Source organism: Nycticebus coucang, chromosome 6 (assembly GCF_027406575.1).
Source record: "Nycticebus coucang isolate mNycCou1 chromosome 6, mNycCou1.pri, whole genome shotgun sequence".
NCBI classification, from domain to species: Eukaryota; Metazoa; Chordata; class Mammalia; order Primates; family Lorisidae; genus Nycticebus; species Nycticebus coucang.
Window position 1 is genome coordinate 104,138,129 of NC_069785.1, and position 24,170 is coordinate 104,162,298.

General features: G+C 43.8%; 1 protein-coding gene across 1 annotated transcript; it reads right to left on the reverse strand.

The window, feature by feature from the left end:
- Nucleotides 1–731: 731 nt before the first annotated feature.
- On the reverse strand, nt 732–5,969 carry LOC128588537 (uncharacterized; the record flags this gene model as incomplete). Its single annotated transcript, XM_053595420.1, is given in 2 exon segments — nt 732–1,871; nt 1,873–5,969. Coding segments are annotated over 2 exon segments (5,175 nt in total), but the record flags the coding sequence as incomplete, so codon positions are not given.
- Nucleotides 5,970–24,170: the final 18,201 nt, after the last annotated feature.

Sequence of the window (24,170 nt, forward strand, 5' to 3'; positions counted from 1 at the left end):
GCTGTCCTGAGAGTACGATGTTGGGTCCTATCTGGACAGCGACGGGGGTCTCTATTTTTAATTTGATGAAGAAGGTAAATCCTTTATCCCACCCTGACATATAGAAACGGAATCCCCATGTTCTTCCTTTTATCCAATCTCGGGCTTGTTTCCCCCTCTCCGTGAAGGAAATATTTAGGGGTTTTGACCCTGCTCTGGTACTGCTCCTCTTTACGGTTATTAAGTCCCAAGAGGAGAAGGGGTGCCAGAAGGCCTGCCCAGTCGTCTCACATCCCCATTGTTTACAATAGAAATTTTCTACCCCCCCACATCTGTTGGCTTGGCTTCTCGTTCTCCCGTCCCGGGGACAGATATAGAACTCTGTTTGTCGCATCCGGCGCTGGGCGGGCAAGTTGCCACAGCCAGGGGCGTCTGCAGCGTACTGGCCTTGGGATATGGAGCCTTGGGTAAGTGAGCGCTTTGTTAAATGGTGATCAAGGCTTGATGGAACCTCTTTAAAGGTCTCATCGGAGATAGCCCAATTATCTAGCCCTGCTATTAAGGTGCAAATATCTGGGGTGAGGGACGGCCACCAGGTCCAAGGAGGGTCTTCTTTTGTAGTACTCCATACTACATCACCAGTCTGAGAGAGAACCTGCCAGGTTAACCTCTGGGGGGCATGGGGGTTGGGACCAGAGCTACTTATCACCGGGAGTTGTATCAGCAGGAGCAGGGCTACTGCGGCGAATGCGGAGCTTGAGGGGGTTGTCCATCTTTTCCACTTTCCACCCGGAGTCTGGCGGCGGTGCTGGTTTGACATGAGATGCGTGGATCCAGGATGCGATGCCATCAACTTTTATTGCCGTGGGGGTTGTGAGCAGCACTAGGTATGGTCCTTTCCACCGTGGTTCAAGGTTGGCTGTCCGGTGGTGCCGGATGTACACTGAATCTCCAACCTGGAACTGGTGAGGTATTTGCAGATCCCCGGGCTTGTAGGCCTCGATCAGCCGGCTCCACACCTCCTTTTGCACAGTTTCAAGGGCTTTTAATCTGGTGTATAGAGATTGAGAGGACTAAGATTCTGGGGAAGGGAGGTGCTGCATGGCAACAAGCGGGGGGTGAGCTCCATATAGGATTTCAAAGGGGGTCAGCTTGAGAGTGCTAGGGGTGTTGCGCACACGGAACAGGGCAAAGGGAAGGAGGACTGTCCAGTCAGTAATGCCAGTCTCTAAGGATAATTTAGTCATGGCCTCTTTTAGGGTTCTATTCATCCTCTCAACCTGCCCTGAGCTTTGGGGCCGATAAGCACAATGTAATTTCCACTCAAGCCCCAGGATTTTGGCTAAACCTTGATTAACCTGGGCAACAAAAGCGGGACCGTCGTCGGATCCGATTACCTTGGGTAGCCCAAATCTTGGAAAAATTTCTTCTAATATTATTTTGGCTACGACTTGAGCAGTCTCCCTTTTTGTAGGAAAAGCTTTGACCCATCCTGAGAAAGTATCTATGAACACCAGCAAGTACTTGTATCCGTATTTGGCCGGCTTAATCTCTGTAAAATCTGTTTCCCAGTAGCTCCCAGGATGATCTCCTTGGAGTCTTCTTCCCTGAGGTAATGTGCTAGGCTGGGTGTTTACTAATTGGCAAGGTCTGCACTCTTTTGCAGCTGCGTCAACGAGTTTACTTAATTCTATAATATAGTATGGGGAGGACTGAACAATAGTTCTTAGATGCTTGGGGCCCAAATGAGTTAATTTATGAAGTTGTCTGAGAAAGGTGATCGCCTGCTCTTCAGGGAGGATGATTTTTCTTTCCGGAGTTTCTCGGATCCCCTCTGGGGATTCTAAGTGGAGGCCTAATCTGTTCATTCTCTTGAGATCCCGCTCCGAATATTTAAAGTGTTTGACGGGGGGGTGCTATTTCTTTAAGGCTAGGCCTTAAAGTGTTTTCATATAGCGGCAGGATGTTGAGCCTTTGAGCTGCTAGCTTAGCTTCTCGGTCGGCTCTTTGGTTTCCCTCGGCAACTCTGGACCCCCCTTTCTGATGCCCAGGGCAGTGGATAATGGCCACTTTCTTAGGGAGGTGAACAGCCTCCAGTAGACTTAGGATTTCTTCCTTGTGTTTAATTTCTTTTCCTGCTGAAGTCAGCAGTCCTCGCTGCCTGTAAATGGCCCCATGAACATGGGCCGTAGCAAAAGCATATCTGCTATCGGTGTATATGTTAACTTTTTTCCCTTCTGCCAAATGTAAGGCCTGGGTCAAGGCGACCAGCTCGGCCTTCTGGGCCGACGTCCCTTCAGGCAGACTACTTGCCCAGATGGTCTGCTTATCGTCCACTACCGCCACCCCAGCCACCCTTTTACCTTCTATTATGGAGCTGCTCCCATCAGTGAACCAGGTCAGCTGGGCATCCGGCAGGGGCTGATCACAGAGGTCCTTCCGAGTTCCAGTTTCCTCAGCCAGTACTTCTTGGCATGTGTGTAATACATCTTTCTGGACAGAGGTATCAGGTAATAGGGTAGCTGGGTTGAGGATGACAGGCGGGCCAAACTGGACTCTGTCTCCGTTTAATAGGAGACTCTGGTAATGTGTCATGCGGGCATTAGACAGCCACCGGTCAGGGGGCTGTCTGATGATGCTTTCTAAAGCATGGGGGGCAATGACTGTCAACTTCTGCCCCATAGTCAATTTGTCTGTATCTTTTACCAGTACCGCTACTGACGCCACAGACCTCAGACAGGCTGGCCAACCACCAGCGACGGGGTCCAATTTCTTGGAGAGGTATGCTACCAGTCTTTTCCATGGCCCTAAAGGCTGAGTCAGCACTCCTCGGGCCACTCCTCTCTTCTCATCTACGTATAGGACAAAGGGCTTTGTTACATCTGGTAGAGCCAGGGTCAGGGCTGATAATAATGCCTTTTTAATGTTGTCAAAGGCCCGCTGTTGGCTGGCACCCCACTTGAAGGGAGTGCCTTCCTTGGTCAAAGGGTAGAGGGGAGCTGCCAGAGTAGCAAACCCCGGTATCCATAAGCGGCAGAACCCCGCAGTTCCTAAGAATTCTCGCACCTGGCGGGGCGAGCGGGGAACTGGAATCTGAGTTACAGTATGCTTCCTGGCTTCTGTTAACCATCTCTGCCCTCCTCTTAAGGTGTAACCCAGGTATGTTACCTCTTTCTGGCAGATCTGGGCTTTTTTAGCAGAGGCTCGATATCCTAAGCGGGCTAGTTCTTCTAGCAACAGTTCTGTGCCCCGATAGCACTCTTCTTTTGTTGTTCCAGCTAGTAGTAAGTCATCTACATATTGTAGGAGCGTTACCTGAGGGTGGCTGACACGAAAGTGAGCTAGGTCTTGGTGGAGGGCTTCATCAAAGATGGTTGGGGAGTTCTTAAACCCCTGTGGAAGTCGGGTCCATGTCAATTGCCCCGTCGTTCCAGAGTCCGGGTCTCTCCATTCAAATGCGAAGATGTTCTGGCTAGAGGAGTGTAGTCGGAGGCAGAAGAAGGCATCCTTTAAATCCAGGACAGTGTACCAGATATGGTTTGGAGGGAGAGAGCTTAACAGATTATAAGGGTTAGGCACGGTGGGGTGGATGTCTTGCGCCCGCTTGTTTACTTCTCTTAAGTCCTGCACAGGGCGATAGTCTCCTGTGCCGGGTTTCTTGACGGGTAATAAGGGCGTGTTCCATGGTGACTGGCATTTTACTAGTATACCCAGCTGTAGGAGACGCTGAATGTGAGGCTTAATTCCTTCTCGAGCTTCCTTAGTCATAGGATATTGGCGCACTGCCACAGGAGTGGAAGTAGCTTTGAGTTCTATGACTATAGGCGGCCTTTCTGCAGCCAGTCCCATTCCAGCAGTTTCGGCCCATGCCCCGGGATATTTTTCTAGCCAGTCATGTATGAGACTAGTCCCTTTCTCCCATTGCTTTTCAAAGAGTCTATGTTCATCCTCCAAACGCATGGTCAGGGCTGTTACTCTCTTATTCTGGGTTACCTCTGGGCCATCAGGAGTGAAGGTGATCTGGGCTTCCATTTTGGTGAGTAAATCTCTCCCAAGGAGGGGCGCAGGGCACTCAGGGATAATTAAGAACAAGTGGGTTACCCATCCCACTCCCAGATCTACTGATCTTCGGGTAGTCCATGAGTACTGCTGATGCCCTGTGGCCCCTACAACCCAGGATTTTTTCTTGGAGATGGGTCCTGATGGTTCAAGTAGGACTGAGTGTTGAGCTCCGGTGTCTACGAGGAACTCAACTGGCTTCCCCTCCACTTTAAGTATTACCCTAGGCTCGGGGAGGGGTTCCGAGCCCCGTCCCCGCTAATCTTCTTCTTCCTCTAAGGCCAGTACTTTTTTGGAGAGTTCTTTCTTTTTTTTTTTAGGACATTCCCTGGCCCAGTGCCCCTTTTCTTTACAGTAGGCACATTGATCCTTATCTAACGGGATGCGGTTGCTCAGGCTACCTGACTTCTTAGTTCTACCTTGGGTCTGTTCCTGGCTCTTGTCCCCTACTACTGCGGCCAAAATCTGTGTTAAGTTTTTCTCCTGTCTTCGGTCTCTCTTATTTTCCCTTTCTTCTCTCTCTTTCTCCTTTCTCTGCTCTTTTTCTTCCTCAGTTTCTCTTTTATGGTATACTTTCTCAGCTTCCTTAACTAAATCCTGCAAGGTATAGTCCTGCAATCCTTCAATTCTCTGCAGCTTTCTTTTAACGTCTACAGCTGACTGCCCTATGAAAGTCATAGCCACGGAAGCCCTCTGTCCTTCAGAGGCAGGGTCAAATGGGGTGTAGTGCCTAAAAGCTTCCATTAGGCGCTCAAGAAACACTGAGGGGGGTTCTGTGGCCCCCTGTATTACTTCTCTTACCTTAGCCAAATTAGTGGGGCGTCTTGCCACCCCACGGAGGCCAGCCACTAGAGCCTGGCGATAGACTGTCAGTCGCTCCCTACCTTCTGCCATGTTGAAGTCCCAGTCAGGTCTGGAGAGGGGAAAGGCAGCCTCAATGATGTTGGGGAGCTGGGTAGGACGCCCATCCGCCCCGAGTACATTCTTCCTAGCTTCTAGTAAAATCCTCTCCCTCTCTTCAGTAGTGAAGAGAGTCTGTATGAGCTGCTGGCAGTCATCCCATGTGGGCTGATGAGAGAACATCAGGGACTCTACCAGCCCAGTCAGGCGTTGGGGGTCTTCTGAAAAAGGGGGGTGATTAATTTTCCAGTTATACAGGTCTGCGGAAGAAAATGGCCAGTACTGGAGGGGCTGGAGAGGAGGTGGTCCCTCATCTGTTGCCACCGGCGGGGGGCCGTATGCCCTCAGGGGTAGGGCAACAGTAGTGTCGGGAGACACTCCTCCCCGGCGGTGACTCCTGGTACCTTGTGCGGGACCCAGTGAAGGTTTCCCCGGGGGTGCAGAGGGGGCAATCGCCAGATCCGGCGATGCTGGTCCTCCCTGCCCCCCGACAGGAGCCAAGGCGGGAGGGTATGGGGGAGGAGGGGGTGGAGGGTCGAGGAGAAGATGATCAGTCTGGATTTCCGGGTAGATCTTCTTAGGGGGGTCCGAACTGTCGCCCCCTTTTCTGGGACCGGAAGATTGGACAGCGAGCACCTGAGGATTAGACGGGGGCCTGGATGCGGCAGTCCACGGCCGAACCCAGGGGGGCGGATTCTGCACCAGGTCCTGCCAGACTATGATGTAAGGTTGTTGATCCGGATGGGCTCCCGATCCTCTCTGAAAAACAATCTCTTTAATAGCAAAAATAAGAGATAAGTCAAAGGTTCCTCCTGAGGGCCAGCCGACATTAAAAGTAGGCCACTCCGAGGAGCAGAAAGTCTGCCATGGGCCTTTTTTAACCTCTACTGACAGATCACGACCTCTTCTCTTCACTTCAGTCCAATGATCTAGAGTTAAGCTCAGAGGGGTTGTCACAGTCTGTCCCATCGTCAGTGGATATGTCAGAAACACAAATAACAGAAATAACAGAAATATTACAGGTACAAGGACCCACCTACCACACTTGGTCCTTCACAAGCCTATAACAGAATCAGACGGGCGCGTTTCCCATAATTTTTGATCGAACAACCAGACTCGACCAGCGCCCTTACAGCAGGAGACAACCAGGCGTCCCTGGTTCTCCTCAGTTCCTGGGACGTCCCCCAGGGTTTCAGCCTGTGGTCCTCCAGGCACGTCTACCAACCACTGTCCGGCCACTCTCACGAGGTGCCTAACGGCTGCGAAATCGAAAGCGCGCACACAAAGTCAAACAAAAGGACTGAAGACACAGACTAGACAGTTTTCGGGGTACCCCTTTCTTACCTCCAAGGTCGACTCTGCAGGTGAGGGGTGGTCGTTATCTCCCGGACGAGCCCCCAAATGAAAGACTTGGGGCAGAACCCCCCACTCTGCCCGGAGCTCTGACCACCCCAATCAACCGCAAGAGACGTCGCTTGATGCAAAAACGCAAGAGGATTTTTATTCCAGCATGCTGGGACTTGACTCACAACTCTTTTAGGAGCCGAGAAGTCAAGCCCCGCACAGCAGTTTTTTACAAGCTTATAAAGGCAAAAACTACAAAGTAGGCGGGAATAGCAGACATGCCGGGGACTCTAACAATAAAGTAAGAGGGTATAGACACAGCTGGGGCTGTAAACAGATAAGAAGAACTCTGGTTCATTATTCAACTGTCTTAAGACAAGACTAACAGTCAAATATTTGCTTAATAGTAAACATTTGCTGCAGCTCCTGGGGCTATCTCCTGGAACAGTTACAAAAGGTCACATTCCTATGGTAGGGAGCGAGAAGTGGTCACATTCTCATGGTAATATTTTCTTTCAGTGGGAGGTATGTGACAGTAATGAGGAAGATCATTTCAATCACATTGTGTGAAAGGCCAGGGCAGGGATATCATCTGATTCTGGGTGTGTCCATTCACTTGCTAACAATTAAAGGGACAGTTTTGGTGTTCTTTAGGATGTGAGGGCACAGAACGATTGTGCCTTCATAGGCCCCTCTGACGCACAGCCAGCTTCATGGAACAACAATGAAACAAATCAATGACCTTTCCTCCAGTTCTCTTCTGACTTTAGGCTTGCTCTGGAGAGAGATCTGCTTTGCTTTCTGACATTTCTCATTTGGAGAACTAAGTGAATTTTAATTGTGATTTGTTTGATTACCTGCTTGAGGGGGAAAAAAAGCATAAGCTCCTAAAAGTTTCCTATTGAATGTACCTACTGAGAACTGCTTAACTGGTGAGAAGTTGATCTTTTAGAGGTAATGATGCAATTCAGGCTCTGTTACCTGCTTTAAGCTTTGGAGAAAATATTCTTTAAATGGAAACAAATTGAGAGGGCAAATGGCAGCCTTGCAACTCTTGAGCTCTTCTTCCCCATTAACCAAAGCTAAAAGGCAGACCTGAAAATCCCTTTTCAAGAGCTGCCAATGACACAACTTCATTTTAATGTACTATGAGTCCATATGGCACATACTTGATTTCATTTTTTTTTTCATCTGAATGTCTGAAGCAAAAGAACCCAATGAAATTTTTAACTTGGCAACATCTGAAAACCAGGCTGCTGGATTGTGAAATATACCATTGGTGGAATGTGTTCTTTTCATCTTTGTTCTCTAAATCTACTTTTTATTTGCCTACACAAAGGAAAGAGAGTCCCTTTAATGTTGTGCGCACAAAAGCAACAAGAAAGAGATAAAGCATGGAACGTGCACTGGGCCCGCAGGGCCTCAGGGGTAGACGGAGCAAGGAGTTTTGGATGGCTCTTTTCTGCAAACAAAGGCACTTTGCTAGTTTAGACAATTACAGACAAGACAACTGTGGTTTAATTTGCATTAACTGAGGGCTATCCCATTGTGGAGAAGGAGATGGGAAAACAAATAGTTTAAATGTTGTTTTAGGGCAGCGCCTGCGGCTCAAGGAGTAGGGTGCCGGTCCCATATGCCGGAGGTGGTGGGTTCAAACCCTGCCAAAAAAAAAAAATGTTGTTTTAAAGCTATTCCCAAAATTTTGGCTCTAGAAATTCACCAGAAGCATGGCTTCAAGCAGTCTTTGTGCCTATCTACATGCTTTCTCCAAATTTTTTATCAAAGGCCAAGAATGTAGTGACCTTGGCGTAATAATCTATCATCTCTGAATAAACTCCTTTCTAGCTACTACCCTGCTGTGGATTTCAAGGGCCCCATGTGGATATTCATTCCTCCTGTGTCTACCCTCCCCTGTTTGACTATATTCCATTAATCCTACTTACTACTTTTAAGACCAGCAGAAGAAATAATACATCTCTCTTCTTGTTAAAGTATGTGTGAGTGTACTTACATTATATCAGCACTGACCACCAAAGAAAATTTTATTAAGGTAGACAAAACCGTCCCTTAATTTTAAGTTCTAACATTGAGTTTACTGGTGTGAGATCATCTCCCACAGGGAGAAATCAGTAAACTGTTTCATCTTTTTCAGATTCTTACTTTTTCATGAAACTTCCAATATCTACCCATTGCATAAATGGGCACATAGAGGCGTATGAGGCCTGCAAAGTAAGGCTGCCCCAGGGGACATTTCTGTTGATAAAATCCAGGCAAGTTTTCTAACACCCTATGAATGAGCTGCAAGCCTAAGGCTAAATGGAAAACCAAGCCCTAGTAACATGCACCTTCTATTCCAATTAAGGAGAAGCTATTTTGACATTTGTATAGCCCTAGAGAGATCTCATGCCCGTGAGCTGAGCTTTAAAGTATTATTGGACAAGCTCCATTAAGTCTTAAAGTTTGGACAGCATTTATCTGAGAAGCAGAACGTTCAACACATTTCTATGAAAATCATTGGTTTGATATATCTGTGAAAGCGCTCTTGCCTTGCCTCTCTCAAGCCTTATCCACATGCTCAAGTAAATGAGTCTCGCTGAAGGATGAACACCACAAGCAAAAGTCAGGGGGAGGCCCTGAGAGTGGCCAAAACATTCCCACATTTCCAGATTTCCAGATTTGGTGTTCTGTGTTAGAGCATGAACTCCCTCCAACGTCAGGCTCCTGTCGCTATGCCTTTCTAAGCAGTAAGATTTGTTACTGGATAATTTTAAATGACCATCGCATACTAACAAAGCCATCCTATTTAGACGTGGGCAGATGAGATAGAAAATGGGTGGCTCGGGCAGATTTCATAAGGTCTAATAAATCTTCAGTAAATTAAAGCAAATCCCCCCCTCTGCCCCCCTGGGGTCTTTGTCTTGCTAATACACATTAGGGGTTGCCTGGCTTCACACTTTCAGGCATTTCAGAGGTGAGGCCTGTACAAAGCTGCAGATGTGCAGATGGAGGAGACCTTTGCCCCAAATGTTGCCCATTAACATCAGCGTGGCCTACAGAAGAATTTTACTATGGTTCTCAGGTCTCAATAGAGCTCGTGAGGAGCAACTTGGGAGCTTAAAGCAAGCAGAGAGATGGGGAAGAAAGAGAGGAAGCCACTGTGCATCTGTGTTTCAAAACCATGTGGTCTTGGTTCATTGGCTAAAAGAGAGAGAGAGAGAGGGAGGGAGGGCGGCAGGGAGGAGGAAGGAGAGGAGAGGCATGCAGGGAGTGGGAGACAGAGAGAGGGAGGAGTGCGGCCTTTACCGTTACAAGAGCAATACAGAGAGTTTGAAAATCATTGTACAGATAAAGTGAACAGCTAATCTTCTTCTCTTCCTACAATTTTAAAACTGTTAAATTTCTCTTGTGCATCAAGGAAGTTTGTATGCACATGTATGCATATGGTTACCTTTAAAAGAAGGAACACATACAAATGAGATCACACTTTATGCAAGTCAAATTGCAAACTGTGGAAATACCCATGACAGAGACTAATTTCCTTAATGCATAAAGTACCGGTATAACTCAATAAGCTAATGAGTAATTGCCCTTTGGGAAAATGGGAAAGATATATAAAACAGCAGCCTACAGGCAAAAAGGTGGCCAATGAAAATGTCCCCATTCAGTCAAACTGATATAACATCAAAGTTTGAGTTACCATGTTTCTCGGCACAAATGGGTAGGTATGTATAAAGCTTACCAACACCTAGTGTTACGAAAAAATTCAAGGAAAAAAATATGTTCTTCTAGAGTTATGATTGGAGTAGATATTTTTGGACAGCAGTTTGCCTACCTTTCAAATGAAAACCCATATATCTTTTGACTCAGCGACTTCACTCTCAGGGGTTTATCTTATTGATAGAACTCTGTATAGTCCTACAAAGATACATACAGGAATGTTTATTGCAAACAACACTGATAGGAGCAAAGGAGGGGATCAGAGTACATGGAAATAGGGGACGGATTAAATAAAATACAGACTCTGTATGAAAAATATAAATACCATGAGTAGAGGATGGTGCAGAAAACTTCCATTAAAGCCAGGAGAACCAGGAGGGGACTTCTCTGATGGTTCAGATTTGGCCTGGTGGAAGATAGCAGAGCACGGAGGGGGGACTATTTAAGAGTGTTTATGGCCAGGGCTGGGAGTGACTTGGACTGAAGACCACTCTTCCTCCACCCACCCCAACACTTCTCACAGAGGCAGCTCCATCTAAGCCCCCATGGCTGTGCTTTCAGGAGGGCAGATCAGAGGCACCAGCACTTAAGGGTGATGGTGACAGTGGGGACTCTATTTCACTGACTCACAACAGCTAATTGAACCTCACACAGATCTTATACCCGAGTACATCCCCTCTTAGCTTCCTGTACTGTCCTGAGCTATTTCTCTGCTGTCTTAAACTCCCATGACTTCATTTCCTCCCACATATTTCCACTGTGCCTTCTGCAACTTTATCCTGTAGTAAATAAACACCCATCTTTTCTGAGCATATTTCCTCAACCTTTCTTACCTGGTCACACCTCAGGCATGCCTCGGCCCTCATTCTACTAAATCTTGCAAATTCCAAGCATTCCCTCCTGCTTCTGTTCTTCCACTGCATTCAACAAAGAAAATCCGGAGCGAGAGAGCCAGACCCTTCCCAGGAGCAGCCCGGAGTAGAGAAGAGACTCATGATTGATAAATGGACAAGCAAGGATTTCAAGAGAGCCTCCCCAGAACCATAATGCTTCTCTTGGTGTGTCCTGCTGTCCGTAGTAACTGTGCATAGCTTTGCAACTTGTGTGTGCCTTTGACTCCCACCTCCCCTAAAGACCAGCTTCTCTCATCAAAACTGCACACTGGCTACCTCCCCACTCATTTTCTCCTTCTGGTTACAGGGGAGAACTTGCCCTCTAATCCAAGACCAACTCCATCCACTCCTTCTCCTCAATGATGGCATTACCTCTCTCACTCCCATGCATTATCAACTTCCTCTCTGTCTCTTTTGTACTTTCTCACTCTAGATTATTGTCTTTGGTATTCAAACATGCTCCAGTCCCTCCCACTTTAGTAAGCTCTCGCCACGCCCTGCACTCCCACCTTCCTCAACAGCTGCAGACATGCACTGTCTCCACATCCCCCTCCACTCAATCCCACACCCTGCCATTCTACTGAAACTGTGTCAGGCAGGGTTGGCGGTGCACTCTGTGTGGCTAAATCTGAGATATTTTAATCTTAATTTGTGCTTTAGTTGACTCATCCATATTTCTAGAACATTCTTTTCTCTTGGATTCTGGGACACCACACTCTCCTTTCTCTTATTTCTCTGGCACCTACTTCCCAAATAACTTTTCTGACACAACCTCTTCTACTCAATTCTTACCAACTGGAGCTCACCTGCCTTCCTGCTCTATGCTCTCCTTGGCAAGTTCATCAATCAGTCTTTCACATTTAAATAACTTCTCTATAAAAAAAAAACCGCTATTGCTACTAGCAACAATAAAACTAACAAGATTTATCAAGCACTTTGCATGTATTAGCTTATCAGTCACTTATCATAAAAAAACTATGCTAACAATCTCTCCATTATATTAAAAAAAAATACATTTACAGAAGGGTAAGGCAATTTGCCTAAGGTTACATAAGAAGGTATAGAGCTAGGATTTAAACCCAACTTACTTGACTCCAAAACCTTACTGTTGATCATTGCACTGTACCCTTACAATCCCAACTTCCTCTCACCCATCCACATCCCTCTTCTGAACCCCACCGTCACACAACCAAGTGCCCATGTGCCACTGGCTTTGCTAAATTAGCTCTACCTCAACATACTTGGAACTGAACTCTGAAGCCTACCCTCCCCCAAATCTCTTTCTAATCTCCTTTTGCCTTAACTTCCCCTTTTCAGTAGCTGAAACCACACCCATTTGCTCAAACCTGGATTAAACAGATGGTACTTTCTATTCTCATTTATCTGGCTGGCAAAGCCTGGAAACACACAGGTACATACATACACACACAGACACACATGCGTGCACATACACACAGGCTTCTCTCCAAACTCATCAGAGTACAAATTGGTTGCCACGTCACTCTTAAAATTCCCCTATTGCTCCCCAGTGATTTAATGATAGATTTCCAAATTATTTTCATGACAACTACCTCCCCATGTTTGGCTTCTTCTTACCTCTGCGAAGCTTCATCTCCCAAACTCTACCTAATAATGACTCCCAGCTACTCCGGCCTCTCTGCTTTCTCTGTTCGTCATGTGTGCTATTTCTACACCAGGCTTTCTGTGGGTACACTTTCTGCCAGATCACTTGCTCTATCATGCCCCTTCTTAACCTCTGGAGATCAGACTAAAGTTTTTTTCTCATTTAGTCTCATTTCACCTTGGAATGTTCCTTCATTGCACCTCTTATCACAATTCTAGAATCATGTATATATTTACATAACTCTGTTTAATATTTTTTCCCAATAGACTAAATGCTCTATACAAAGAATGGATCTCTTAATAACTTCCAAGTTTTGAACATTGCACAGTGCTTGAAATACAGTTGAAACTCAACATATATTTGTTGAATGAATAAAATCAAAGGTATGATGGTATACCCAACAGAAGCATCAAAAAGTTGAGCAAAGTCTAAATTAATGGTTCTTATATTCAGGTCTTCAGTTCACTGTATGATGCTGTTCAGTAAAGTTAGGCAAGAGTTTCATCCATGAAATGGGAGTAATTTCTGTCAAAGAGTAATATTGAGCAAATTACCATAAATTGCAATATGTATGAACATACAGCATCCTCTAACCAACTGGTACTCTGTAAATGGTCAGCAGCCTTCCTTGGTTTCTATTACTCCTCAAGGCTAGTACTATGCTATTAAAAAGACCATTTAAGAAATTATCTTTACTGAGATTCTTAGAAGCAGGGGATGGGATTAAAGACCTTTCCTGGACTAAAATGGAATAAACAGAGTCTTTTAGGACTACTCCACCCAATTTCTTTGTTTGAAACAAACAAGCAAACTTTCTTTGTTCTTTTTTTTTTTTTCAGTTGAAACTTAGCTTAAAGGTAACCTGTGACATCTAAATCACATTTAAACCTTGGTAAGTAAATAATGGTTCCCAGCAACTGTCAGTATTTCTGGAAGAGGAAGGGATCAAAACCTAAAAGGATTTTCTTCACTAAAGCTTCAAAATGTGGTCTCTTCTTAGGTTGTATCCTGCTGGGTAGTTACAAGAGATAGGCTAACATCTGCTTCTAAAAAATGGACGTAAGATAGTGTGATGAAGGGTGGGTTTCCCCCTTCTCTGTTGCCTTGTCAGTCTCCAGCTTTCAAATTTATGGAGTGTGTGTTTGGGGAGGGGGAATACTGGTATCTAATGCCTTTAGGAAATGTTGGCTAGAAACATGACCTCCTTGGTATAGGTCTTGCCATCAGTTAACTACTAATTTCAGCAAAGGGAAATAAATTCAGATCTCAGTGACAAAAATTACCCTTCAGTTCTTTCATCTTTGTTGTTAATGCTATGGCTAATAGGGATCAGAAACCTTAACCCAACTCTGTCATGTTTATGGCAAAGGGCAAATGGAACAGTCTGGAGTTGTAAAGCCTCACTTGAAGGTTGTTTTTTCTTTTCTAATCACTGCCTTAGTTCTCTACTGTTAGACATCACTTTCCATCAGGGAATCTGGTGTCCAGTCTCTTCCTTTCCCAACCAGAGAAGACTCCTACCCTTGTCTCAGTTAACATCACTAGGCAAGATAACACACAAACACACAGCCAGCATTTGGCATCTGCACTTTCAGAGGTAATTTTTGAAAGTCAGATATTAAAGATTGAGGTCTTACATTCCTATGCCGATGCCAGAGGGTGAAGTAACTTCCAAGGTTACGTGGACTGCTCTTGGCAGAGAGGACTGTAAACTAAAGGTGAGATTTTTTCATCATTGTCATGAGTCTGCACTCTTTCCCACCAAAGAGATCAACATCACTTATTATTCTTGTAATGGTAACAAAAATGAGAAGATTGTAACATTGAAGGGTGTCACGTAGGAGCATTAAGTGACATTCACCCCTTGCTGCATTCTGTAATTGTTTGAGCAGGTGGTGTGTGGTCCACACTATTCTAAATACTTGGGACACATCCATGAGCAGAACAAAATTGCTTCCTGAACACAGTTTACAGACCAGTGGAGGTATTTGTGTGTGTATGTGTATGCATGTGTGTGTTTACATATGGGTGTGCATGTAGAGAAGTCAACCAGTAAAAACATAAATGTGACATGTAAATTTATTAGAGGGTGATAAAAACTATGGAACTTGGGGTGACTTAGAACAAGATCATAGGAATAAGCAGTGCCCAGGCAGGGGTTGGGAACCTGTGACCTTCTGATTTCAAGCACCAAATGAGGCAAGAAAAGCTTCATCTTTCTCTGCTTTGCCCCTTTTAATAAAGACATTTGTTCTGTGAAGTTTGGATTCCACCAGCGGGCCACACTTGGGGATCTGGAGGGCCTCATGTGGGCATGAGGTCACAGGTTTCCCACCTACAGTAGAGGCTACATTAAAAGTAAAGAACAAATATTTAGGGAACAAGCTTTCCAAGCAAAAGAACTAGCCAGAGCAAATGCAATTCCTCTTACAGGGCAGCCGAGCATTATTAAAATCCCCCTGCATTTTTATCCTGATGCCCAGGGACCACACCTTGGAAGATCAGCACATGAGGCATTAATCATTTGTTCCAATAGATCTCAGATGGCCTCACAACCACCCAAGAAGTAAGTGAGGTGCTGTCTCCAGATGGAGGAGATATCACCCACCCAGAGAAACATTACTCTGCTTTCAAATCCTATAATGTTTTCTTTCATACTAAGTTTCTCTCTTTAAAAATTCTATATATTATAAATACATAGATGTCTATATTATCAGTATTATATATTAATGTTCTAAAGAATATGGAAAAATAGAAAATAAAATCCATCTTTTCTTTTTTTTTTTTTCTTTTTTTGTAGAGACAGAGTCCCACTCTATGGCCCTCGGTAGAGTGCCGTGGCCTCACACAGCTCACAGCAACCTCCAACTCCTGGGCTTAAGCGATTCTCTTGCCTCAGCCTCCCGAGCAGCTGGGACCACAGGTGCCCGCCACAACGCCCGGCCATTTTTCGGTTGCAGCTTGGCCGGGGCCAGGTTTGAACCCGCCACCCTCGGTATATGGGGCCGGCGTCCTACCAACTGAGCCACAGGCACCGCCCTTCTTTTCTTTTTTTTTATTGTTGGGGATTCATTGAGGGTACAAAGAACCAGGTTACACTGATTGCATTTGTTAGGTAAAGTCTCTAAGATAAGTATAATTGTGTCCTGTTCTCAAGAAGTGCGTCTCACCCTTCTCTTCTTCTCTCCCTTCCCCACCTTTCCCATATGCCCCATTGTGTACTAGGTCATCAATTGTCTTCATATCAGAACTGAGTACATAGGATTCTTCTCCATTCTTGTGATGCTTTAAGAATAACGTATTCCACTTCCATCCAGTTTAATACAAAAGATAAAAAGTCTCCATCTCTTTTTAATGGCTGAATAGTATTCCATGGTATACATATACCACAGCTTGGTAATCCATTCCTGGGTTGGTGGGCATTTAGACCATTTCCACATTTTGGCGATTGTAAATTGAACTGTGATAAACAGTCTAGTGCAAAAGTCCTTATGATAAAAGGATTTTTTTTTTCTGGATAAATGCCTAGCAATAGGATTGCAGGATCAAATGGGAGGTGTAGTTTGAGTTCTTTGAGGATTCTCCATAGTTTTTTCCAAACAAGGTCATTTTAGTTTGCTGACCTACCAGCAATGTGAAAGTATTCTACCATCCTTATTTTCTAATCCCTGGAAACTGAACCCATCTTTCTGTGGACAGGGATATTAAACCTCAGTCACGTTTAGGGGGCTCTTTCCCCTCCCCATGTTGCTGTCTAGGATTCTTGGGGGAAGCATCCTCTGGTCTTAGGTTCATGCTGATCATACCAATGTGGTCATTGTTCGTATTTCTATGTTTTCTTGAATTCAAGAGAAATTGATCTCCACTTTGGGCTCAAGGGCAGTGATCAAGCCTGGGCGCCTCTCTGTGCCTTACCTGGCCTCCCTGAGCACCTGGAACAGCCAGTCTCATGAGACAAAGGATCCCCTTTGTGGTTGAGGAGCTTTGCACTTGCCATGGCAACTGCAAAACCTCACTCCCTTGGGTTTACATGCCTTTGAATTTCTAGGATTGGTCACTTCTACCTTTCAAACTCCAAGCACTGGACTCCTTTTCCACACACCTGGACCCTATGTTGGTGTCCTTCAAAAGCCTGACACGCAAACTGTTTATTTTTCCTTTTGAGAAGGATAATTTAAAGAACATACACATCTTTAGAAAAACAGTCTAAATTCTTCACACTTAGGAGAAAAAGGGAGAAAAAGATAAACATTGTTTAGTTCTTTTTCCTTAAAAATGCATAGGTATATTTCAAATTTTACAAACAAGTTCATCCTCATCCTACGTAAAAATCTTGTACCTTCTTTGTGCTCACTCAAAACACCTCAGAGAGCTCCTTTTATGAGTTCATTCATAACAATCTCTGTTCTATTTGAGATTGGCATCACCTTCCAATAACCACTTCCACATTGACAAAGTTGTTTCTCATTTTGTGATTCCTAGTAATGCTGCAGTGAGCATTTCTGAGCAGATAATTCAGTACCCATTTATGACTATATCCATACAGCTGAATCCTAGCAGTGGTATTGCTGAATTATTGCTTAGGATATGTGTATTTTAAACAGGGGTAGGTATCATTAACTGACCTCCAAAAAGATTGTTCTGATGTATGTTCCCACAGATTAAAATGGTATCTATTTCTCCACACAGCTTTATAAGTGTATCATTTATTTAGTATACTCTATGTCAAACAAGCTCTTTTGTAAGCGTTTTTGGTATGGCATCTCATTCTATCTTCCTCACAACTTTGTGACTTAGGTAGGGACTATTATTACCCTGTTGAAGAGGAATCAAGCACAGAGAAGTTAAGTAATGTGTCTGAGGTCACACCGCTGGTAAGTGCTGCAACCAAGACTGGAACCCAGGTAGTCTGATTTGAGAGGCTGTTTTTTTTTTGTTTGTTTGTTTTACCTCCTGTCAATCTAACTATTCATCATTCTGATAGGTAAAAACTGGCATTGCATAGGTGACAAAAATTCCCTCCTTTATTATGAGTGAGACTTTATGCATTCATTGTCTACTGAGTTTATTTCTATACACATTCACACTATTTTATTTTTCTATTGGGTTACATATCTTTAAATTGATCTGAGTAAATTATGAATGTCACAAAAATTACTCCTACATATATGTTGCAAAGTTTTCCTTCCCTTACATTGTTTGTCTTAACTTTAGGTGTCGTCTTTTAAGTTTCTTTTGCTATGTATAATATGAATTTTAAACTGTGACATTAAAATTATCAGTTTTGATTTAGAGGATATCTGTAATGCTTTAAAGTTCCTTTCCATACAAGGTAACAAAAAAATAGTTTGCCTGTGTTGTTGTTTAAAATATTTGGGGTTTTTTTCCATGCATGTTGTACATTTTTCAATCAATTTGATATAATAAGTAAGGTGATGCTTTATTTTTCTTTCGATATCAATCGACTTAAACCAATATTAACTATGAAATATCTCAGAAGTATCACCTTTATCATATATCAACTTCATCTTTACCTATGTATACGCAGAGTAAAATTAGATTTTTTTTAGTGTATTCACAAAGTTGTACAAACATAACCACTATAATCCCAAAATCCCTATAGGTGACATTTTGAGGCTGATTTTTTTTTTTTTTTTGAGACAGAGTGTCACTGTGTTGCTCTTGGTAGAGTGCCGTGGAGTCACAGCTCACAGCAACCTCAAACTCTTGGGATTAAGTGATTCTCTTGCCTCAGCCTCCCAAGTAGCTGGGACTAGGCACCCGCCACAATGCCCAGCTAATCTAAGGCTGATTCTAAACTTGTGTTTAATAGATGCTTTTCTGTATCCATCAGAGCTTCAGCAGTGAGGCTTTTAATGATTAGAGTTTTAGAATGTATTTTAATACATAAATCAATAAATTTACTCTTATGCTTCTTCCTTTCTGGAAGGTGGGGAAGAATGTATTCTTCTGCAAAGCATTAATTATTTCTAGGACACAAGTAACCCCAATAGTTTTATTTTAGTGAAAACTGAGATGTTGAAAGTGCTTCACTGCCTTGGATCTGTGCCTGTTAATCCTACTGATTCAGATTCTAACACAGGGTCTGTTTGGGTTAGAATTGTGCCTACTTATCCATGAAAAGTAGCCCATTTCTTATACAGTTAATACAAGTACTTAGACTTGTGTTTTCCTGGTGCCTTAGGAGTATTTAATGAGATAATCACATGTACCTTCTCTTTGCATTAAAGCTAATTTTACAAACATTGTGTTTATCTGCCTCTGCCGCTACTTGCTGAAATGCGTGCCCAGTACCCGCTGTTTGCTAGCTGCTGTACGGTGGGAGGTAAGGAGTCCTAGCTCATCATTTGGGTCCAGAAAGTACTTAAAAGAAGACTTCTTTTACAAAGAAAGAGTAAAGCACACTCTGAGTGTCAGACTTTTCACCCATTTCTGGTTTCAGGAAGCTTTGTTCTGAATGTAAACTATTTCTCAGCTGAGGGTAAAGTAGCAGTTTCCTCTTTCCTCATTCTTTATCGTGCGTCTACCTGAAGTGAACGCAGAGGTTGTGGCATCTGCATAATTTAAACAGTTGGCCTCCCCGTGTCCACGTCCGTCTGAGCACTGGCCAGGCCTCAGTGCTGTGCAGGCTGTAACGGCCGATTTGAGATGTCACGTTCTTAGTGAACAAGTGAACCAATGTTCCACTTGTTTGCCAGGCCCCAGGACAGCCCTGCACAGGTGGGTGCTGCTCCCATGATAAAGTGGTAACGAGCACCTAATTATGGATAATTGCATAGGAGGGGCGCTCTTGCTTCTGCCAGTTCACAGTAGCAGCTGGTACCTGAACGACTCCTGCATGTGGCAACAGGTTACCTTCTTCTGGAATCATTTGAGGGGAAAGGCAGGGTGCCAGTGCACCAGCACGGATTACATTATCCCAACAAGTCAGTGCCTGATTCCTGTTTCTCCAGGGCAGGATGGGGAACTTGACTAGTCACTCTCCTAATTATCCAGGGAGAGTAATTTGTGCACCTAGGCTACGGACTAATGTTAATGTCTTCCATTTGTAGAGGGCCTTACATATTCAGGCTGTGCAAACACACCCTCCTGAATTTCTGCAACAATCCCCCAGTGCTGGTGTGTAACCACACCCCCCTGTGCAGGTCTGAACCACACCTCCCGTGTGCAAGTCTGTAACCGCAACTCCCGTGTGCAGAAAGTTGCAGCGCAGCGTTCCCAGCACTGGCCTGCTTGAAAGCATCACCTTGTGTACTTACTAAAAATACATATTTGGCAGTCCCTTCATCAGGATCTGCTGAACACAAATCTGCCAAGGTAGTTAAATAAGTTCAGGATCCCTTCCCAGCTCTGCCACTCGGAGCCGGGCAAGTCACAATTTTGGTGGTCCCCAGCTTTCTCAATTGCGAGATGAGACGAAAACGTCTGAGATGTGCGAGTGTGAACTTCGGCTCCACTGCTCACTCGGCGGGAACTGTTACTTGACTATTCTAAACCAATCACTCATTCAAATGTTACAAGTAGCACTTCACATTAAAAAAATTAAAAAGACTGCCAAGAAAAATCCAGATGGGTTTTATTCTTTTTACTTAAAAAACAATTTCTTCCTTTCCTGCCCTCCCCTCCCCTTCCCTTTCCTTCCTTTTCTTTTTTTTAATTTTAAACAATGTGATCTTGACTCTTTTCACTGAATAATGGTACATATGTTTCCTCCTCTCATATCTAAATGGTCTTGTGACTACAGTAGAGCTGACACCATTTGACTTCTGAAGCTAGGTCATAAAAGGTGATACACCTCCCTCCTGGTTATCTTGGGATGCTGACACTTAGAACCCAGGTCCATGCTGTGAGGCAGGCCAAGCCACCTGTGGGCAGAAGGGGCGCCTTCCCACCTTCCCCACTGAGCGCTGATTTGCCATCTATGTGAGTGGACTCTCTTCACAATGGACCCTGCAGCCCCCAGCTAAGCTGGTGCTGACTGCATGCAGACTACATGTTCTGTCTCCACATAGCCAGTTTTGTGAGCACAGTAAATATTTTTTGTTGTTTTAAACATGAAGATTTGGGATGGCTTGCTACTCAGCAATAGGAAACTGGTAGACTGTGTAGGAGTGAGTGTAGGGTATGTATTTGAGTGATGGAAACAAGAAGAGGGAGTGGTGTTGGGTCACCCTGCGGCTAACTCTTATTATGAGGGGACTGTACGTGGTCTAATTGGCAATGCTGGTTTTACATGTGAGAGTTCTAGCAGATGGAGGTGGTGAGAAAAGACCTTAAAGGCAAGGGAAACTGGCATAGGAAAATATTATGTTATTACTAGCAGGTTGAGTCAAGTTCAAGTCAACTTGAATTTGCTGAGACTTTCTGGAGTGAAAGACATCTGACACATAACAAACACAAGACTTTCAAAGGAGAAAGTATTTGTTAAGTTCAGGGCACTGTCAGGAGCATGCAGGAATGCCACTCACCCCGCCAGGCCTTGCAGGGGGAGCGTTTCTTTGGTGAATTTTCTGTGGTTCTGGGTTTGGTTTGGTTCCCAGACTGAAAGTTTCAGAAACTTGTTCTTTCAATGTACTGGGACTGAAAAGAAAATACATTAATCAAATTCAAAACACAGAGTTATAACACCGACATTCTAATTTAGTCATTTATAACAAGGGCTGTCACCTGCCTGGAATATGCCTCTCAGCATGTCCAGCGCATTCCTTCCTTGTAGGCAGACCTGCATATGAAGCCAAAATCATAATCACGAATCTTATTAGGCATGAAATCAAAAGGCGCAGCAGCTGAAGCTGCTCTTTAATGAGCAAGCAGAGAATGTCTGAGGCAGATGTGGTCGTGATAAGAGGAGCTTCCAAGGGGCTTGGACTAGACAACATCCGGCTACACAGGCTCTCTTTCACCCCAGACTATTCCCAATGTATTTACAGATGCTCCTTTCTCTGACCTTCAATGGGGAACAATCACACATTTCTTGTACAGTGACACATTTTGCTTTAGACAAATGGAGATAGTGAAATTCCTGGAGTCATTCTGTTGCTGTTTGCTAGCATCTCTCTCTGCAGACCCGAATTGTGTATCAATGTTACAATGCCAGTTAAGTCAATTTAATTTTCAAGTTCTTTTGCGGGGAATGCCTTGTAGTAGTTATAACCTTATCCAAATACAACCATCTTAAAAGCCATCTGAATTAGAAAACACAAGAGATTCCATGAGAGAAACTTTTTTTTAGCCAAGGAAGTAAAGGGAATGGTTTAAGGGCTAGAGGGGCTTTTCCAAGGAAAATTGTACCCATGTGAGTAAAAGACAAGACTTTGGGAAGATCTAAAGTGTGGGATTATAATGTGTGAGCTAACAAGCAAGCCCCAGGGGGACAGGGATGATGCAATGACAAAAGTTCAAGGGGTGAGAGAATTTCCTTGTTGGAGAAGCAAAGAGTGGTGTGGGTTGTTTTGTAGATTTAAGCTTGTTTGTTCCCTCTTCAGAGTGTTTATTTCCAAGCAATATTCTCAAACTTTGGGGACACCAGTTGAACACATGCCAGTCTCAGCAACCAGGTCTGTGTGCTTTTCCATGTGGCTCCTTAGGAAAAGATCTTATGCATGGTTCATGAACAATAGAAATTTATTTCTCATGGTTCTGGGAGTTGGAGGTCTGAGCTCTGGGTGCCAGCTTGGCTGGGTTCTGGTGAGGGCCCATTTTTGGGGTTGTGGACTATGGACTTCTCACTCTGCCCTTATATGGTAAGACTTTATCTCCCCCTAAATTAATTATTTGATTAATTTTAATTGACAAAATTAAAAAAAAAGTTATGTTTTGGGATGGCTAAATTGAGCTAATTAACATATACATTACTCACAAACTTACCTCTTTTTTTGTGGGAAGAATTCTAAAATTTACTCTTAGTCATTTTCCAGAACACAATGCATTGTTATTAACTATAGTTACTTTGTTATACAATAGAGTTTCTGAACTATTGCTTTTATCTAACTGAAATTTTGTATCTTTTGTACCAATATCTCCACAATTATCAGGGCTCTTTCATGAGGGCTTTACCCATAAGACCTGATCAACTTCCCAAGACCCCATTTCTTAAAGTGTTAAATGTCTTTAACACCGTTGCTGCATCACATGTTCATCAATACTTTGCTAAGAGTAACCTCTCTTGTAGAAAGTATTATCCAGATAAAGTGATGACAACTAGACTCTACAGAGAACTCAGATTAATTAATAGGAAAAGAGCAAACAATCCCATCTATCATGGGACAAGAGACGCGAACAGACTCTTCTTTGAGGAAGATAGACAAATGGCCAAAAAGTCATGAATGCTCATCATCCCTAATCATCAGAGATGTGTAAAACCACCCCTAGAAAGCACCTAACCCCAGTGAGAATGGCCCACATCACAGGTCCCCAAACTGCAGACGTTGGGATGGATGTGGAGCGAAGGGAACACTGCTAGTGGGACTGCAAATTAATACAGCTTCTATGGAAAGAAGCATGGAGAATCCTCAAAGAGCTAAAAATAAACCTTCCATTTGATCCTGCAATTCCATTACTAGGTATCTACCCAGGAGAAAAAAAAATCATTTTAGCATAATGAAATTTGCACTGGATTGTTTAGCACAGCTCAATTCACAATTGCCATGACATGGAATCAGCCCAAGTGCCCATCATCACATGAATAGATTATTAAACTGTGATACATGTATACCATGGATTACCTTTCAGACATAAAAGAAATGGAGACCTTACCTCTTTTGTATTTGCCTAGATGGAGTTGAAGAACATTCTTAGGAAAGCATCACGAGAATGGGGAGAAATATTCAATGTACTTAATTCTAATATGAAACAAATAAACAACTATATGCCCACAGGAGTGAAAAATACAAATTTAAGGGGGATGGAGGGAGAAAGGAGGGAAGGCAAGTGGTAAGCTCTCACCTAATGGGCACAAGGTGGGGTACACAGCACACCCTGGGTGAGGGACTGAACTAGAACTTAAACTTTACCTAACAATTGCAAACAATGTAACCTAATCATTTCTACCCTCATATTAATCTGAAATAAAAAATGAGTTAATTAATTAAAAAAAACTTATTATAATAAATAAGTGAGTTTTCTCCTAGAAAATAGAACTCTTAGTGGGAAATTCCTTTGGCCCACCACCTTGGCCATTATCCTTTTAGCCCTAAAATGAATACCAGTGAATTTAGGAAGTATCTAAGTTCTGTGGCTGGCCAAAATATGAGGTAAAAAAAAAAAAATTAGGTCTGTAATAAAAGAAAAAGGAAGAAAAAGACTTTTAGGTATGAACAACAACTCCCTCAAGTTAGCTAACTTCTATCACCTTCACCAGTATTTCACAGACTTGGTGTTTTTCAAATGTTTAGTTTTCCCACTGTTTCACGCGGTGATGAGATTCCCACACAGGGCCCCAAGATAAGGGGATGCTTACCCCAGGACCACGGAAATCTCTTGCATTCCCAGACTTTCTAAATCTGAGAAGCTGGGCTACTCCTCCTTTAGTTTCCCAGCCCTGAAGCTTTGATAGCCTGCCCTGCAGGAACAGGACCTCTCTAGCTCTCTTCTTTCAGGGTGCTTTTCCTGCCCCAGCAGATAATGCCTTAGAA